General features: G+C 35.3%; 1 protein-coding gene across 1 annotated transcript; it reads right to left on the minus strand.

Moving 5' to 3' along the window:
• Positions 1 to 11,909: 11,909 nt before the first annotated feature.
• LOC127157837 (ribonuclease inhibitor) lies at positions 11,910 to 13,242 on the minus strand. The gene is made up of 3 exons (XM_051101042.1): positions 13,083 to 13,242; positions 12,277 to 12,450; positions 11,910 to 12,100 (listed from the first exon to the last, which is right to left on the minus strand). Exons 1-3 carry the CDS (start codon positions 13,238 to 13,240, stop codon positions 11,935 to 11,937), a joined length of 498 nt encoding a protein of 165 aa, XP_050956999.1. The 5' UTR covers positions 13,241 to 13,242; the 3' UTR covers positions 11,910 to 11,934.
• Positions 13,243 to 20,702: the final 7,460 nt, after the last annotated feature.

Consider the following 20,702-nt stretch of genomic DNA (forward strand, 5'->3'; position numbering starts at 1 on the left):
ATGACATGAAACATAAAATATATTGTCACAGATGTGTACATATATTTATACAGGCAACATGAATTTTATGCATTTGGGAAATATATATTTTAAATATATTTCAATATATTCAACAATGTTTCACATGTATGTGAATATATTGCACTTCCGTATGGGCCTGGCAAGTATAATGTAACCTTACCAAAAATATGAAATGTATTCATTTGACACCAAAGCATTGACACACTTTTCAAGTTATTATTATTATTAAATAATAATAATAATAATAATAATAATAATAATAATAATAATAATAAATAAATAAATAAAATTAAAAAAAGTATATTTTTGACACCAAAGCACTGGCAGTTTTCTCAAGTTATTTTATATAGACAGAAAATGTTTTTATTTGACACAAACTGCCTGCGATTGCTGACTGTTGTCTTAAGTTAATGTTTATTAATATTTAATGTAATTAATATTGTCTGAAGTTAATGTTTATTAATATTTAATGTAATTAATATTTAATGTTTATTTGACACCAAAGCCCTGATACATTTTCAAGTTAATTTATATAAAAGAATATGTTTTTATTTGACACAAACTGCCTGCGATTGCTGACTGTTGTTTGAAGTTAATGTTTATTAATATTTAATGTATTTGAGGCGAACTCCTGGAGATGCTGGCAAGTATAATGTAACCTTACCAAAAATATGAATTGTATTAATTTGACACCAAAGCCCTGACACACTTTTCAAGTTATTCTATATCAAAGAAAATGTTTTTATTTGACACAAACTGCCTGCGATTGCTATTATTAAAATAACAGTATTTTTTTTTACATTAACGCAATTCAGTGACTGAGTAACAGCACACTCTAGTTTCAAGCTGAAGCAATCAAGTTAATCATTAACCAGTTAACCAGGTGAAGGCCTCAGCTAAACCTGTAGTGCGCTCTTCCTATTCTCCAGCAGAGGGGGTTGTAGTAACAACATCCATCCCATCACACTAAGTGACCCTCGTTTAGCATTCCTCATGTTAACATTATTATTAGGAAAACAGCCCAATATGTAAATCACATACGGTCATGATCGTCTGTCTGTCGTAATATCTAGACATTAAGTGTTTCTCTAGGTTTGTTATGAATGGATCAGAAGTGTAGTAGAAGAGAGACAGGCATATTAGGAAGATAATATGAGTGAGAGATGAGCAGTGAATCAGCTTCATTTACTGTAACTGAACACGAGCACACAAATGCAGTAAACCATCCAGTAATCACACATCTATTCTAACACAACTAAACAAGGAAATGTTCCACAGACCATCTTTAACTAACACTAGTGATGTTACCTTCAACAAGGATGCTCCAAAGCTTGTATCAAAAAAAAGACACATTTCACATTGAAGTACTGCATCAGAGCTTGATTCGTTTTAAGAAAAGCAAGTGATCTATGACGTCCGAAGCTTCATTCACCTGAAAACCATGCGCTTGTTTCAGTATCTGGTTCAAACGAAGCGAAGCCCAGTGCCGTTTCCTTTACATTATAGTACATTTTAATGTGTTAGCATTGTTTATGAATTTATTTTTAAGTTGTAATATATATACTGAGCTCAAAAATTAACTTTGAAGAAAAAGTCTAAGGACTGAGGCAGAGTTCAAATAAACAAATCATAGATTTCATTTATGAATTTGTTTTATTTATTTTACTTATTTTAGTGCTAGTACACCAACATAAATAATTGACTTTGACAATGACCATTATTTATATACAATAAAATAAAACAAAGAATCATTTGTAGAACCAGATGTGAAACCAGCGGCTGCAATGGAGCACAGCACTTTGGAAGGTGTTATTCATTTTTACTAATGGCCACAACATGAACCTTTTTCCGATACAATTGTGTTGAAAGCTTCACTAGTTCAGAACGCTTCACTTAGCCATCACTAACTAACACACAAAATATAAACCCATTTACAAGAGCAGCACTTACTCACCTCACCTGCCACCATGCTGCTGGATCCGGTTAAGAAACCAGAATGATTGTGGAATGAGCCTTTATATCTGTGCTGCAGTGCATCATGGGAAATGGGAGAAACCAAGTTTGGGGGTGTTTTAAAAGTTAGGCTCAGTTACTTCCCATAACACCCGATGTACTCAGTGCATCGTCAGAAGAATGGCATCTACGCTAATATTAGTCTGTTTCTTTCTTATTCTATATTCTATTCTATATTAAAGTAATGTAACTTATTACTTTTGATTACTTTTTGATTTACTTTTCTAAATTTCTAAAATTTTTGAAACATTTAAACCAGGCAGAGTGAACCTTACAGTAGCTCTCAACACTGATTACTGTCAGACTTTTAAAATCCTTTATCACTTGAATTAAGATTATAATAAGTAAGGGATACATCTTTATTTTGCAATAACAACTGGCTGGACGTACATTATCCCATTTATTACACAGTTGCTTGTTGAGTCCACATAACCAGGATGACCTCATCAAGAAATTGTACACATAATATTGAATTGAGTTTTAATATTTTAATAGCTAACCAAATCCAAAGCTTCCACTAAGAAAAATTATCAAGCGTATAGGCCAACGTAAGTTTTCCGGATGAGTCTGTGTTATTAGCTTTTACCAGTTGTTATCGAAGAATAACATACCTTGGAATGTGATGACTGACCAATCAGAATCAAGTATTCCGTAAAGCCGTGTAATAATTTAATTTAAAGCACAGCCACCACAAATTCAGACTCTTATTAACTTATTTTTAGATCATTTTAGATCATTCTGAGGTTAAATTCAGATTTGAAATCATAACAAGAAATAGTTTAATAGCTATGATACTGGTTTTGAAATCAAATGTTTGCATAGTTATGACAGGAAACACTGCAATCTAACAACACCCTGGAAAAAAACAAACAAACAAACAAAAAAAAAAACAATTTATCTTAAAATCTAAAGTATATGCAAAAACCCAAATAGGAAATAAAATAGTTATTGAATAAGCATGTGTCCTATTCTGCAATCAATGCAGTTTATAAAAGTAGACAATTAAATCTGTATGTGGGTGTATTTGTGTGAAATTCAGATGTAACCCCCTTTGTAATCATTAACATTTTTCAAAAGTAACTGTAATTTAATTACATATTTTTTTCTCAGTAACTATAGCTAATTACAATTACATTTATTTTGTAATTAAATTACATAATTCCGTTACATGTAACAAGCTACTCCCCAACACTGGTTATGAGTACTAATAGAAGTAAGTGACCAATAAATGAAGTAATTAGAGAGAGAGAAAGAGAGAGAGATTTAATTAGGAGGATTTATTTTTGTTTTCTCTGTCTTCCGTCTGGGCTTTACACTCCCAGTAAATGGCAGGAATGCACATACAGCTGCATTGCCAGCTGTCATTAAAAAGTCAAGACAAAGCAGCTTCAGTTGTGCTCTAGCTAGAAGAAGAGGAAGTTGAAAACAGTTGTGATGATGTGAAATGAAGCCCTCTGAAACACTGAATCAACTGAAGATTCACAGAATGATTCACTGTTACATTTTTGTTTTATTTTTATTTATTAATCACTTCTGTGACTACTCACAATATAGCCTACATTCAAATTTATTTCTATATACTTGATTAAACACTTTTATGCTCTTGGGCACAATATTTACAGGCAGGCAGTATCCAGGAATTAAATAAACCAAATAACCGAGCCTAGGGTTCATAATATATAAACAACTACTTCATTTTGTTTAATTGTGGGTAGCACCAACGTTAAGGTGCATTATAATATATAAACTTTATATTATAATAACTTTATTACCAGCCATTTGTTAATATTTCTGCATTGTAAAGGAACCCCCTGGTGGTTTTCAGTGGCACTGAGTCAAGGTAAGTAGGGATGTGCCGAATGAGACTTTTGAAGCAGTGAGGCTTTTACAACAAACTGTATTGATGCTTCAAAGCTTTTGATACAGTTCTCTACTGTACCATCTGGTGGTCCAAAATATTATTACACAAAATGTGTCATTTAGATGTTTTGTTCATTGCAGTGTCATTGTAAGGTTTATTTGTGAATTTTATAAGCATATATGTCATTAGCAAGGTGGCGTGTGAGTGCAGCGATAGAGTTTCCAAAATGTATTGTATTTTGCACAAAACAATGACAAAGGCTTTATGTTCTTTGTTTTTTACTTGCATCAAACTTCTGTCTTTTCACCTCCAAAATGGGGTTCTTCAGTCACTTCTGACCGGAATTTTTTAAATAAAAAAAAATAAAAAATCGTAGCTTCATCGGAATGGTACGAAACTTAGTGACTTTTATGGTACTTGGTATATGAACACACAAAAAAATTGGGGACAGGATTTGAAAAGTCTAAGTGGTCGTAAAAAAAATAGTCACACTCGGGGCCTTCGGGTCAAAATGACCGGCCATAGGAAATGAATGGGAAATTGGGCAAAAATATTGTTTTTATAATAAGTTTTTTTGTGCATACAATCTACAAATCAGCCACAATCCAGAAAAAAAGCACACAACAGTGAAGGGGTGACTCTCTAAAACATCAGTAGTGCAAAACACTACAATACACTCACACACACACACTTATACACACAAAAACACACACACACACACACACACAAATGAACGTGTGTCATTTCAAAAGCTAATTTTAGGAAATGTGTGAAACAGAAGCAATCAATGTAAGAAATAAAGTGCACAGCAATGAAAGCATGAGACTGTAAGCTATCAAGGTTGCAAAATACACACACACACACACACACACACACACACACACACACATAGGGAAATATGTGACTGGTGAGACTGTAACAGAGAAATGTGAGAATATGTGAAACAAAATCAATGAATCAAATAAAAGGGAGACATTGGATCCAAAATGCAAAAGTCACTCACCATGTCTCTCTCTTGAACACACACACACACACACACACACACACACACACACACACACACACACACACACACACACACACACACACACACAGGGAAATATGAGACTGTAACAGAGAAATATGAGAATATGTGAAATAAAATCAATGAATCTAACAAAGGGGAGACATTGGGTCCAAAATGCAAAAGTCACACACTATGCCTCTCTCTTGAACAAACACAGACACACACATCAAAGGATATAATTCTTCCCTAGTAACCTCCAGGCCTATTGCAGCACCTGTTTATGAACTGTTTATGAACTGTTTTGAATAAGAGTTACTGTTCATTGAATATGTAAAAAAATATGCACATAATATGTAAATAGGGTTAGGATGATATTTAAAATACTTTTTTTATTTCTCTAGTTTCCATTTACTGTTTGAGAATTATACTTTTGCTGTTATTTTGTTGCCAGAGCTGTTGCTGTTCATAATTGCTGTGCTAAATAAGAGTTATTGTTCATTGAATTTTACAAAAAATAATTTTAATGAAATGTTCAAAATAAAAAAATTGTTATGACTGAAAGAATTGCATTTTTATTAAGTTAGAATTAAAACAATGGGTAACAAAATGCTTTCCATTGGTTCTCTTTCTAATGCAATGTTCAGGTTTGACTGTATTATAAAGTAAACCTGGCGCTTCAAATTACCAGTTAAACCAATCAAACAAACAAAAAACTTGGCAAATAATAATAAAAAATAGTCTTTGATAATCTCATATGATATATTAAAATCCACAACCTGAAAAGGCAAAGGCAAATATGTGCAAAAACAACTAGAATTCACAAGCCCTTCTACAGAGAGCAGTACATTCATCTAGTGGTTAAAATGTGGTATTGCTTGATAATTATGCTCACTACACCACCAGATGGCACCAATCTGACTTCAAAAAATTGTTTTCTATAGGCCAGGTCTCTACTTTAAACTGAAATACAGCATTAATTAAAAAATAATAAAAATTATATATACATAAAAATTTTCTATTATATTCAAAGGGAAAAAATAGATCATAATTATTGCATAAATATTAATTATTATCATAAAATTCTCTCAAAACACCACAAAAAAAAGAAAAAATATTATTGAACAAAAATACATTTGATTGATTTGACTGAAAAAAAAAAAAAATTATTTCAGGGGTCCGGTCACTTTTGACCGTGAAGGTCCCGAGTGTGACTGGAAAACGAAGAACCCCAGAGGGTTAATACGCCAATAGATTAAGGGAAAGGAAAGGAAAGGAAAGGAAAGGAAAGGTGACCCATACTCAGACTTTGTGCTCTGCATTTAACCCATCCAAGTGCACACACACACACACACACACACACACACACACAGCCATATTGCTATTGCTGCAGTGCCCAGGGAGCAGTTGCTCAAGGAACTCACCTCAGAGTTGGGCTTGTAACTGATCTGTAACCTGTATTGAATCCAATATTTGGTGATAATTTAGCAAAACAAGGAATTTGCAAGCAATTTCACTTTTGACCAATGGTGTTACAGGCTACATGACAGAAGGGTTCAAAAATACATATGAAAAAAGTAGAGAGCTACAGATATTAAATTTCTCCACTGATACTGATAGCCGATTATTCAGAATAAATGCATCAAATATGGTAAAAGTATGGTAAGTTTAAACGTGCGTGCTTGTAAATCTCATTGGTTCCTTCAAATCAAGCAGGCACGGTTTTGATTCTGTTAAATCTATTTCACATGAGGGTGAGTAAATAATGATTTATAATGAAATAATTTTTCATTTTTCTGTGTATCTTAACAGTAACCATGAATCTAACAAAGATGAACAGAACTAAAAGTCAATACATTTGTTGTTGTTAGGCTGCATTTAGACTTGGTGTTAACATTCAATCACTGTGTCTGTGTCTGTATCACATTGGCAGTGCAGGATTGTTGTGATTTATTGATTGATCACAGCCTGGCTACGTAATCTATGTAAAGACGATCTGATCTTCTGTCTGTCTGCTGCAGGATCTGCTCTGATATGGAGGATTTTAATGTCTCGTCGCTCCCACACACAACCAGATTCAGCTTCACACCTTCTGACAGAAGAAGAAAATTTAAACATGTTAAATTACCGATATAAACACCAAATATCATCACACTATATCATCCATTGTAAAATACTGTTGTACATTCAGCACAATTCAGATGTCATCCATCATTCATCTTCTCAATGTTCTCAAACGTCTGCAGAAGATCATGAGGAGAGCTGCTCGTCTGAAGACTGAAGTGTCTGTTTGCACATTTCTGAATGATTTTCTGCAGGATGTCATTGGTTTCAGTGGCTCTCGTGTGCTGAGCACCATGGTGTGTTGATAAACGCGCTCAGAGAAAGAGAGCAGCACCTTCTCCACACGCTCTTGATCTTCTGCTGAACACGGCTCATGTTTGAGGAGCAGAACGATCACATGAGGTCCTGGATCAGACAGATGGACACACTCTCTCACTGTCTGTGTGATCTGATGATCTGAGATGTTGGTCTGGAGCAGCTGAGGACTGTTGATGATGATCACGTGTCTGTCCTTCAGTCTTCCTGCGACTCTCTCTACAACATCTGGAGGAGCTTCACTGTCAAACGCTGCTCGTCCTAATATGAAGTTTCCCACCAGACTGTTTTCAGACACGCTCGAACAACAGCAGCTAAACATAAAGATACTCAATGACAAAAATAGATGGAGTAAAATCAGTCTATTCGAGACATACTAGTACTAATTTTAATTGCACATTCATGAAGTTTTTATGTACATTTCTCTTCATGCAGAAGCTCATGGTGAAATACTCTTGTGTTCAGCACAAATAAACGCTGTTTCTTTTAAAAAAAAAAATAATAATAATAATTTGATAGTGATTCTTAGGCTGTTCTGAAATATTTAACAGTGTTTTTATTAAATGTGTCATCTGATTTATTTCTCAATATTTGACAGGGGTGGCATGACTGGATAATAATGTGTCTTATATATCTGTTAGTGCAGAGTTTACTCTCTATTTCAATATCACCAACATATAATAAGGGAAGAAAGGGAACATCTCATTAACATTTTTATACCTGAGGGTATTGAATTAACAACAGTAAAGAACTGCTTTGAATAACAGGAAAATCTGTGTTTTAAAGTGAAAGAATTGTAATCTAACATATCACCACTCTCATCCATTACATCCATCACTGACCAAATATTTCTAATTACCCAGTTCTCATAAAACAGGGATTTGTTATTCCAGACAGGAGTATTGTGAGGTGTAAAATTGTGTGTGTGCCAATTTCCAACATAATAAGACTTGTTGGTGAATGCTGATAACTTCACAGGAAGTTTGGGTAAATCAAAGTCACATCTGAGAAGAAAGTGAATATCACCCAATTTACAAAACAAAGCTGAAGACACTGACCGTGTTAACTGATGAACAACTTCCGGTTTCAGGTCCTCCGAACCAGATGTGATGAAACGAACGCAGCAGATTCACCGAATCTGAAAGAACAAACTGACGAAACCCTCAAAAGAGCTGATCTGTACTATGACTGAAATGTTATTTGATATATCGCCCATGTGTACATGTATGTTTATATTAATGCTGCATTATTTCATTTGTTTCAGCTGTATGTATTAGAAATCATTTTAAACTGTAATACACAAGATTTAGTATAATAAAACTTTACATTTGTTAAACAATGCTAAACTGCTTACATTTACTATCACATGTGTATAAACACACTGAATTCATAAAAGCTGTTGGTTTTGAAGTGTTTTCATTTATGAATTACTGTTAGAAATATAAGCAGAGCTGATCATACAGCAGTAAATCTTATTCTGTTTAAAATCAGTGTAGTATTTCAACAAGAAGTGAATTCACTGACAAATCTGCAGCAGATTTCTCTGATTTACAGGATCATTTCTGAAATACTTTCTGAAAGTTTTTATTGTACATTTGGTGATTGTTTCTGTATTTTTACTGATGAATCCTCATAAAGATCAGGTGCTGAAACCTCGAAACCTTCAACATCAACATCAACATCAACATCAACATCACTGCTGATACAGAAGACTTTAGTTTGAGATCCTCACTGTCTTTGTTCTTCCTGTTCACAAACACTTTAACACTTCTGCAGTGATTTCATTTACAGTTTTTGGTATTTGTAAGTAATTCACTTAATTCAAAGTATTTAAAGTCAAAATATCTGTTGTTTGATAGTTTTATAAGATATAAGTGCTAAATAAGAACCTGTATGTTCCTTGTTTTCTTTCACTTGTCTGTAGAACATGAAATATTTTTGAAGAAAGTTGGAAACCAATCAAAGACACTGAGACTTTTCTCAAAATATTTTAATACTTAAAACAGGCAAGTGAACTTTTCAAACAAAGTAGTTGTTTTTAACTGTATATGTAGCATTTTATTTACATTCAAATATAAACGTGGTGAAAAAGTCAAATGTATGTGACTATCTAGAGGAGACTGAAAGACAAATGCTGTTAACTGGTGAAAATGTGTTAAGTGTTAAGTGCTGCATTTATGATTAGAAACATTTGAATCATTATTGATGATTTTAATACAAATATTATTAAACTGAAGAGCCAGACAGACTCATCTGAGCTTCTTCCTCCTCTGTTCCAGCTTTAAATTAAACAAAATGATCACTTGAATACTAAAGCAACATTAATCATTCAATATCACATGTTTCTAACACACATGCTGCATTATTTGATTGTAAAGTCTGAGTCTCTTCACCTGTATGGATCACATTCACACATTTATCACACATTTCTTTCTCCTCATAGACACAGTAGTGAAGCTCTTCTGTGGATCCTCACCTGATGTTTACTGCTCCTCTCAAGACCACTTCAAATTATGATATACAGCATTTATCATCTTTTGGTGATTGAACTACAGGTATTTCTTGCGATTGAACTCGATCAGGGACTTTTGGTGATGGGACATCTGATGATGGGACGTCTGGTGATGGGACTTTATCTAGATAATAAGAGTTCAGTGGAAGAAAAGACAAATTTCAGTGGAAGTACAAATTAGTTACTATTAGTTTCAATTTCAATTTGAGTAAAAAGTTACATTAAAATCCTGTAATCAGATTAATTACTGACTCTACCTGATTTGAATACATATTTATAAAACAGTATTTGTGTTTTAAATATAATACATTTAGAACATGAATTCCAATCCGTGTCTCTATTGAGTCAAAATAAAGTGAAACACACTAATGAGTTTACACCAAATATAATAAATGACATGGAACAAATACAAATGTGATTTTGCCTTAAAACAAAAACCTTTCAGTGAAATGTTCCACTAGTTAAAGCTGTTTGTCCTCTAGTTTAAACATGTTTGTATTGGTCTCAGTAAATAACTGAAATTATTGCACAGCTCCTGGAATACTCGATTCTGATTGGTCAGTCGTGACATTCTGAGGTGTGTTATTCCCTGATAACAACCGTTGTCATTAGCAACACAGAATAACACACAGTCATACGGGTATTTGAGTCCGGCGTTTCTTTTACTTCTCTCGTATCACACCACCGCGCTCTCACTCGATTCATTCAAACACAACTGCTATTAGCTTGTGTCTCAGTTACTGACTGTATTTACTGTCAAACCAAACCGGAGGAGATTCCTGTTAATAGTAGACTTGTGGATACATTGTTAGAAGTGTGTCTTGTTGTTAAAGTTGTTGTTAACTGATGAGAAGTGTTTAACTGAATCCAAATACCCTCATTCACTATTCCCTACATTAGACCACTAATACAGTTCAGTTGAGTATTACGCTGTACTCCGTGGGCGACCATTTTGTAAAATGAATGGATGGATGATTCACCTTCTGGTGAGACACAGCAATTCATTCAGCATGTGACTCTCACAGTGCATTATGGGTATTCTCTATCCATTGAGCATACATCAGTTGTACACTCGTTATTGCTGTGCATTGTGGGATTGAATGAGTACACTCGATAATGTCCACTACGGTTTTGGACACCACCAAAAATGGCTGTCAACTCAAAAAGTGCCCTATTTAAGTGTACGGGGGTGATTTCTGACACAGGGTTTGTCTTTTTAAAAGGTTTTCTTTTTAAATAACATTGTATGTCCTCATCTTTATTTATGCGGTGAAAAGATGTGTAATTAATGATACAACCCCAGATAGCACACGTACGTTCTGTTAAAGATCACGTCATCTGGAAAACATCTGCTGTGTACAAACAGTTTTATATACATTCATACAGCGACTGTACATTATGTCTTCAAATAAACCCCTTCAGGATCATACAAGTCCTGATCAACCTGTCGGTTTATTCTGTGATAACAACTGGATGTCCTGGAGAGCTGGATGTATATTATACCCAGGGTACAATTTGTGGAAAAACCAGAGGGGGATGTTTTGAAACACTTTCATTCATGAAAAAAAATATTAACTGATGAAGTCCACTAACTGAGCTGTCATTGTTTCTCCAGTAAACATGAGCATATTACGACAAGTCTTGTCAGAATGAAGCATGTTTCCCAGGTTTACACCGTTGAGCTGTTGCAGTTCTACCAGGGAGGAATTCACCCCGACAAATCACACCCTGATTAAACCTTACATAAGTAATGTGACGTGTTGATTGTCAAAATAAAAACACAAGAGACAGAGACATTGATCATGTGATGCTGGACGGCTGTGAGCTGAAGCTGGAATCTGCACTGATTTTACCAGCGTTTTCCTACAATCTGACCAAATCTATTTCAAACTGTAATGATTCACTATTACTGATGTCATTAATAAAGCAGGTGTTGTTGTATAAAGCTCTGACAGTGTGCTTTTGTTCTCTTTCCTCCTTTGTGTTTAACATTTTTATCAACTTTACATTTCATTCTGACACAAACCCTATGAAATAAAGCTTGATGATAATTTGATAAACTCTTTTCACAAATATTTAAAAGTACATATTTGTTCACATATTAGAGGTAAATTAATCTCTTTAATATCAGAAAGTGAAGTTTACTCACATCAGTTTACAGTTTGAGTCTCGTAGCACATCAATGAGCTGCTGCTTTGAGTCTCCAATCTTATTGTTATTCAGATCAAGCTCTTTTAGAAACTGCAGTGCTTTTGTGTTTGTCAAAGACTGAGTTAAAGAAGAAACATCTGTAATTCCACAGGAATGAAGACTAGAAAGAGACAAACAGAGGAAGATCATCTTACAAACAAATCATTAAGGTGAAGAATTTTTCACAAATATAATGTGAACTCAGACTCATCATGAGATTTTGAGTATAAAGTGTTTTGGTTTAAACTGTTGAAGTGATTTTAATCATTTTGATTCTTGTATGTGAATGTTACTGACCTCAATCTCTCCAGTTTACAGTGTGAATCCTTCAGTACATCACATAAGTGATTCACTCCTGTGTTTTTTATTTGATTCCAGCTCAGGTCCAGTTCTCTCAGGTGTGATGGGTTTGATTTCAGAGCTGAAGTCAGGATGAGACACTGTTTCTCTGTAATACTGCAATCACACAGACTGAAAACAGAAAGAAAAAAGACAATGAATCAGACAAGTGTCAAGTTTATGTCAGTAAATTCATCATGTGTTAACACCATACAGTGTAATAATTAAAACATTGCCAAAAACATTACATGACCATAAACAAGAACAGAAGGAAAAAAAGATTAACAAAGTAGATTAAGATCTAGGATCAACTATAGAACTACTTAAAAATGACATTAAAAATGTGAAAATTGAGTTTAAATGTGAGAAGTCCAGACAATTGTTTCTGAATTACAATTTACCTAAAGACATTTTAAGAGTATTTTATCATCAATAAACACTTTTTTGCAACTGTTACACTTTATTGTACAGTATGTTTGAGTGAATGCAAAAAAAAAAAAAAAAAAAAAAAAAAAAAAAAAATGATGTATGTAAGCATGGCAGGATTTAATTTGGTCCATTAACAATTAATTGCATTGTATTTAGATGAAACATCAGAAGGGCGCATAAATTAGAAAAACATTAAATGCACGGATAAATCATTTATTTACTGCAATATTCCATAAAAAATAATCACTGTCAACTTTAATTTCATGGTGAATTCATAAAAGTAAACAGTGAACTTTAATCTCACTGTCACTGCTGTACAGTATAATGATACTAACAGTAGTTTCTCCAGCTTGAATTGTGTGTTCATCAGTAGATCACTGAGGTTTTTCACTCCAGAGTCTCCTAGTGTATTCCAGCTCAGGTTCAGTTCTCTCAGGTGTGATGGGTTTGATTTCAGAGCTGAAGTCACAGCAGAACAACCTTCATCTGTCATTTCACACCATCTTAACCTGCATTGAGAGAAAGAGAGAAGATAGAAGAAAACAGTTTAATAAAGTCAAAATGTCTTCATAAAATGAAACAGAGGAAGAATGTCTGTGAGTTTCTTAGAATGTGACTTTTCTAAAGTCTTCAAAACAAAACAAAACAAAACAAAACAAAACAAAACAAAAAACAATAAAATAAATTGTTCATTTAATCAAACAGTTCACACTTCTCATGGTTTATGTACAATTTGTCCTGATTCTTAATAGAAATACAAGGAAATTTTAATTCCCAAAAGTGAAATGTTTGTGTATTTTTGGTATTAACTGAAATTATTGGATATTGTGTTGGGTATTTGACCTGCTGTATGAACAATAAGTGAAGTGGACAGAAACACTTAATACAACTTTCAAATGTTTAGATCACACAACAACTTACTTTGCAAGTCTCCATTACACAAAAATATACAGTATAGAATATAGACAGATTAACTATACAAAAATATATGAATATACACAAAAATATACAAATATATATTGTGCAACAAACAAGGTAACAGTCAGTGATGGTAATGGGAAGTTAGTTTTTTAAGGGTCATGAAACCCCAGACTAGTTTTTTTCTGAGATTTTAGCAGAGGTGTTACACATCATAGAAGACAATGTTAGCATCTGTTCATTTTAATTGTTGGAGAAAAGTGGTTCATTTTGAGCTTTTTGCACAATTTTTGTCTTCCAGGTTTAAAATCTACATCGTGTTGATGTCACAGTTTGTGACACAGTTGTGTTTACAGTTTTCTGTTATTTTGCCAAAATATCATATTATAAAAGATTCAGCACTAGATAAAAAGATAATACATAAAAGACGACACTCTTCTCCACTCCTCAAATACAAAAAACATTAGCCTTTATATACATAGTGTTTCTTGAGTAAAGAAAATGTTCTTTCAACAGTTCTTTATTTACCTTCAGACTGCAAACAAGCTGAGATGCTCCAAACTGAGAGGTGGGAGGAATAATGAGGTTTGACTGACACTTTGAGGAGCCAATGGAGTTACGAGGTTTAGTGGCGTCACTTACTGATCCAGGATCAGTGATCCTTAGCAGTTAGTTTTCTGATTTGAGCTTGAGCCTCAGAAATGCTTTGGAAAATGGAGCTTTTGTTGATGCTACTGTGTTACTTGATCAAAAAAAGAGCTTTACTACTGAAAAGCTTTTTGACTCCAAAAACATCAACACTAACACCATGCTATTGTGAAATGTAGTTAAACTAGTATCTCAACACTGCTTTTCAATCATGTGCTGGAGAGCTTTCCTGTCCTGAACTGTGCAACTTCCACACCACTTTCACCTGTACATCTGTAAAAGTTGCTGAGGATTTCACTTCCCATGCCAAATTTCCTCAGCCTTCTTAAGAAAATACAGTCACTGCTGGGACTTCCTTACAAGCTGCTGAGTGTTGTGAGACCAACACTCTTAAAAATAAAGGTGCTTCACAATGCCACAGAAGAACCTTTTTTGTCTAAATGGTTCCATAAAGAAACTTTAACATCTGAAGAATCTTTGTGGTTTGTTTAGTTGGAGACACTTAATTTCCAGTGATATCGTCGTCTTGATTGCACAGATACTATTTGAACTGAACTGAGCTGGATGATGACATCACTGGATTCAATGATGAACTTTAACTGAAAACGAAATATTTTCTGTTGTCCTTTTGTTTTATTGACACTATTTTCCTATTTAATACTGTAAAGCTGCTTTGACACAATCTGTATTGTTAAAAGCGCTATAGAAATAAAGGTGACTTGACAAAGAAGAGTTTCTTTGTGGTGAAAGAAGGTTCTTCAGATTATGAAAAGGTAAGAAAGAGATTGTTCTTTAAAGAAACTTTGACCCTGCAGTGTCAGTTCTAGACCACAGTAACTGGGGGAAACAGGCTGGGACCCCTTGTGCTTTTAGGGGACACACTTTTAAAATGAATCTTAAGCTACTTTAATACAGTATTATTCATTCAGTCATTTTTTACCATGTCAATCGAGCCAGTGTGACATGATGTCACAGCACGGTCCATTTGAATATCATTAAATTAAATCCCGCCCACGGAAGAGAGCCGCTTCAATGAACCGTAGCGCAGCGGGTATAAACAAGCATTGACTACAGTAGCCGATTCAGAGCAGTAATGCGCCGCAGACATGTGCAGTGCATGGTAAGAGATTTATTCATCACACAGTAGATAACGTTAGCTTCACTTATAACAGGAGTGTTTTTTAGAATAGAATTTAGAATAGAATATTTAGAATATTTATTTATTGTCATTGAACTTACATCCAACGAAATTATGTATTCCAACGTATCAAGCCACAGTAGAAAAGACAGAAGACAATACAGGACAATAATAATAAATAATAATAAATTACACCGTGCTAAGTGAATAAAGTGCTTAAAAACATCCCATGTGAATGGTTCTTCTCATATATAAGAATGTTTTTTAAGTTCGGTGTTCAGTATTGTTATGGCTTTGGGATAAAAACTGTTCAAGAATCTTGTAGTGTGGGTCTTGATAGCTCTGTAACGTTTCCCAGATGGCAGCCATTCAAATAAATGATGTGCAGGGTGGTATGAGTCCTTCAGGATATTGTGTATTTTCTGCAGGCAACGAGAGGTAAATATGTTTTCCAAGGTAGGTAGCTGTTGTTTTGCAATGATGTTCTGTGCAGTCTTTATAACTCTCTGCAGAGCCTTTTTATCAGCTGCAGTGCTGCTTCCATACCATACCAGCATACCATATGTAAGAATACTCTCAATAGAGCAACTGTAGAATGACACTAGGAGCCGTTGTGGCAGATTTACCTTCCTGAGCATTCTTAGGAAGTATAGCCGCTTCTGTGCCTTCTTAACCAGTGCCATGATATTTTTCGTCCATGAGAGATCCTCTGAGATGTATGTGCCCAGAAATTTAAAACAGGACACTCTCTCCACCATCTCCTCATTGATATACGGATAAGGTGTATGTACGTCCTGGTTCCTCCTGAAATCAATAATAAGTTCTTTTGTTTTCTTGATATTCAGGGCCAGATTGTTCTCCGTACACCACACCATCAGCCTCTTTATCTTCTCTCTATAAGCAGACTCATCACCACCTGTGATCAGCCCCACCACAGTCGTATCATCCGCAAATTTGATAATGATATTAGTATTATACGATGGTATACAATCGTATGTATACAGAGAATAGAGAAATGGGCTTAGCACACATCCTTGAGGAACTCCTGTGCTGATTGTCAGAGTTGAGGAATTATGTGAGCCCACTCTCACGGACTGCGGTTGCTCTGTCAGGAAATCTTTGATCCACAGGCAAATGTTATGCTGAAAACCAAGATCAGACTTCTTGGTGAACAGCCTGTTTGGTAGAACAGTATTAAAAGCAGAACTGAAGTCCAAGAACAGCAGCCGTGCATACGATCCTTGGTGTTCTAGATGGCACAGTACAGTGTGGAGGACAGCGGAGATAGCATCATCTGTTGACCTGTTGGCCCTGTATGCATACTGATCAGGGTCCAGGGTTGGTGACAGATCAGCCTTTATGTGATGCAGGACCAATCTTTCTATGGATTTCATGATTACAGATGTCAGTGCAATGGGTCTGTAATCATTAGGTGATGTAATGGCAGCGTGCTTTGGCACTGGCACTATTATGGACATCTTCAGGCAAGTTGGAACAGTGCACTTCAACAGAGAAAGGTTGAATATATTTGTAAATACCTCACCCAGCTCTGCAGCACAGACTCTGAGGACGCGCCCCGGGATGCCATCTGGACCAGCTGCTTTCCGTGTATTGATTTTGCACAAGATTCTTGTCACCTCAGCAGGCTGAATGACAAATGTCTGACTGTTTGCAGCAGAAGCTTGGCTGATAGTAGTCCCAGATCTCTTCACTTCAAAACGGCTGAAGAACTGGTTAAGCTCCTCTGCCTCTGTAGCGCTGCTGTTGGTTAGGCTACTACTATTGTTCTGTCCAGTGATGTGACGAATCCCCTGCCATGCCCAACGGGGGTCCGAGTTGTTGAAATGATTCTCGATTTTCTGCTTGTAGGCTACTTTTGCATCTCTGATGCCCTTTTTTAGGTTCATCCTGGATGTGCGGTACTGCTGCATGTCACCAGACCAGAAAGCAAGGTTACGAGCTTTCAGCGGGAGTTTTACATTCTTGGTCATCCATGGTTTACTGTTAGGGAAAACACGAATCCGTTTCATGATAGTTACATTGTCTATGCAACATTTAATGTAAAATAGCACAGAAGATATAGGTGTCAATGTTATCATCAAGAAATACAGTCCAGTCAGTGCTGCTGAAACAGTCTTGCAACTTCTCAGATGACCCTTCTGGCCACATTTGTATCGTTTTAACAGATGGTTTGACCCTATTTATCAGCGATTTATATGCTGAAGTCAAAAACAATGAAATGTGGTCAGACAGTCCTAGATGGGGGAGAGGTGATACCTTATATCCATGCTTGATGTTACTGTAAACATGATCAAGTATATTTTTTCCTCTCGTTGGACACTTAACATGTTGATGAAATTTTGGGAGGACAGTTTTTAAATTTGCTTTGTTGAAATCACCAGCTATTATAAAAACTCCGTCTGGATGAGCCTGTTGTTGTTTACTAATGGCAGTTAGCAAGTAGCTTAAAGCTGTTGTGATATTAGCATCCGGAGGAATATAGACAGCAGTAATTACAATAACTGTAAATTCTTGCGGTAGATAGAAAGGGCGACATCTTACTGATAAATATTCCATGTCCGGGGAGCAGTAGGTGTCAGTGATTACAGCGTTCATGCACCAGCTGTTATTAGTGTAAACACATAGCCCCCCTCCTCTGCCCTTACCAGAGTCTGAAGTCCTGTCAGCCCGGTGTGCTACGCGGCCTGTTAGCCGAATAGCCTCTTCTGGGATAGATGGATTTAGCCAAGTCTCCGTAATTACAAAAACACAACAGTTCTGGACGGATTTCTGTGTGGATGTAATAAGTTCCAGCTCTTCGATTTTGTTGGTAAGTGATCTTATGTTTGTAACGAAGAGGCTCGGCAGTGGAGGCTTGTGTGGATTTCTGCCTAGCCTGGTTCGTATTGCAGCTCTGCAGCCTCGCTTCTGTTTCCTCTCTCTGTGCCGTCTTCGTTGCTTCCCGGCTGGGAGAGTAATCCACGGAGACCCCGGCGGTCTGACAAGCTCCGGTGGTATGTTATGTATAGGGTCTTCCTGATTAAAAATACAGTCTCCAGGCATAAGACCAATGACGATCAATTCGTGATGACTGTATTTCTGTGCATATGCTTGTGCATGCGTCACACTCAGTGAAACATAAACTACCAATAAGCTATACAGGAAAAGTCGATTCGTGGTGTGCTGAGCCGCTGCCTATGCACGTGCTGCTGCCATCTTAGCCTGTAAAGTCCTGTAAAGTAAAATGCATAAACTTGCACTAGAATAGGCTAGGCTAATCAGTGATGATGTTTTCTGATAATGTTAGGCTGCTTTTAGCCTTATGCTGGAGCTGGTTTTGGGCAATAAAATTAATCATGTAAGTAATTAAATACATTATCACAATAATATCATATATTAGTGATCTCACAGTCTAATGATAGAACCCAACACTACTGTAGTGTATTATTTACTCCATGCATCCTAGGTGTATATGACCTCCTTCTTTCAGACGAATACAAGCAGAGTTATATTAAAATTTGCCTCACACTGCTCCAGGGGTTAATAAAGGCCTCCTGTAGCGAATCGATGCGTTTTTGTAAGTAAAATATCCATATTTAAAACGTAAGAATCACTTTAATCTAGCTTGTGCCAACAGTCGTACACGGAACTTACTTCTTTGACAAGGGGCGTGACAGTACTGAAACACTGTCTAAGCTGTTCCCCAATCGCAACGCAGTGGGACAGTTAACCAATCACAACACATTCCGTTTTTCAGAAGGAACTAATCGAGCCATTTGTGCCAGGCTGGGAGAAATGTAATAATTGTAATAACTGTAATAATGTAAATTATATTAAAAAAATGTGTTTTTCGAACCACCAAGCATGAAAGCATGTTCTAGTACACCCCCAAAACAAAATCAAGACTCTGTTCAAGAGAATAGGACCCCTTTAACTATACATAAACCTGTCTTTTTACCAGATATAGGTGTCATGCCATAAAATATGTTTAATACGACTGACTTTATATGTAATGTGAATTTAATCATATTTAATTTGATTTAATTTAAATACAAAGCTTAAAATGAATTGGCACTTGATATAATAATTACACTGCCGCTCAAAAGTTTGGGAAAGTAAGACCTGTAATGCTTTTTTTTTTTAAAGAAGACTCTCATGCTCATCAAGGCGGCATTTATTTGATCAAAAACTTCTTTGATCCATAGAAGGCTAAAAAGAACAGCATTTATTTAAAATAGGTTTTCTAACAATATACACCACTGTTCAAAAGTTTGGGGTCAGTAAATTTTTATTCTTTCTTTTTTTGAAAAACATTAAATCCTTTTATTCACCAAGGATGTGCTAAATTAATAAAAACGTGATAGCATGAATTTACATTGTTATAGAAAAGATTTATATCTTGAATAAATGCTGTTCTTTTTAACTTGTTATTTATCAAAGAATCCTGAACAAAAGAATCACAGATTCCAAAAAAACTGAAGAATCTGAAGAATGTGACACTTAAGAGTAACAGCTGATGAAAATTCAGCTTTGCATCACAGGAATAAATTATATTTTAAAGTATATTTAAAAAATTATATTGTAATAATATTTTGCAATATTACTGTTTTTTTTGGTATTTTTGATCAAATAAATGCAGCCTTGATGAGCATGAGATACTTCTTTAAAAAAAACAATATAAGTCTTACTGATCCCAAACTTTTGAGCAGCAATGTATATGAATATGTTATATGAATTACAATATCAATTAATATAATAAAAAATATAAAAAAAAATAAGCAAAGGTCGGGCAATTTTATTTCTAAAATTCTTTAATTTGGAGCTAGAGACACAGGGGAGTGGCTTCATTTCATCAGATATATGTCACTTTGCTCACAGCTGATTGGTCTAGTTTGGGTTTGCGATCTCTAACCCAGAATAAAACCTGCTCCGGATCAGGGTGGTTGTGTAGCGTAAGTTACTATGGTGATGAAACCTGCTGAAAACCAATCCACCTTCTTGAGCCTGAAAACTTAGGGTTTGCTCAAACTAAACATGAACTTACCTGGGTAAAAAACCAAAACTGTAAAAAACCAAAACCGGCATCCAAATGCTACACTATTATTTATTATGTAAATTATAGACTCTGTACTTCAGTCGTGTTCCTGTGGTGACACAGTGAGGCGGGCGCGCTAATGTATATGTTTTCTTTGTGCGTGCCGGCGTGATTCCTTCAACTTTCCTCATACCAGCAAAATCAACTTAAACAAAA

The sequence above is a fragment of the Labeo rohita genome, unplaced genomic scaffold, assembly GCF_022985175.1.
Source record: "Labeo rohita strain BAU-BD-2019 unplaced genomic scaffold, IGBB_LRoh.1.0 scaffold_1218, whole genome shotgun sequence".
Lineage (NCBI taxonomy): Eukaryota > Metazoa > Chordata > Actinopteri > Cypriniformes > Cyprinidae > Labeo > Labeo rohita.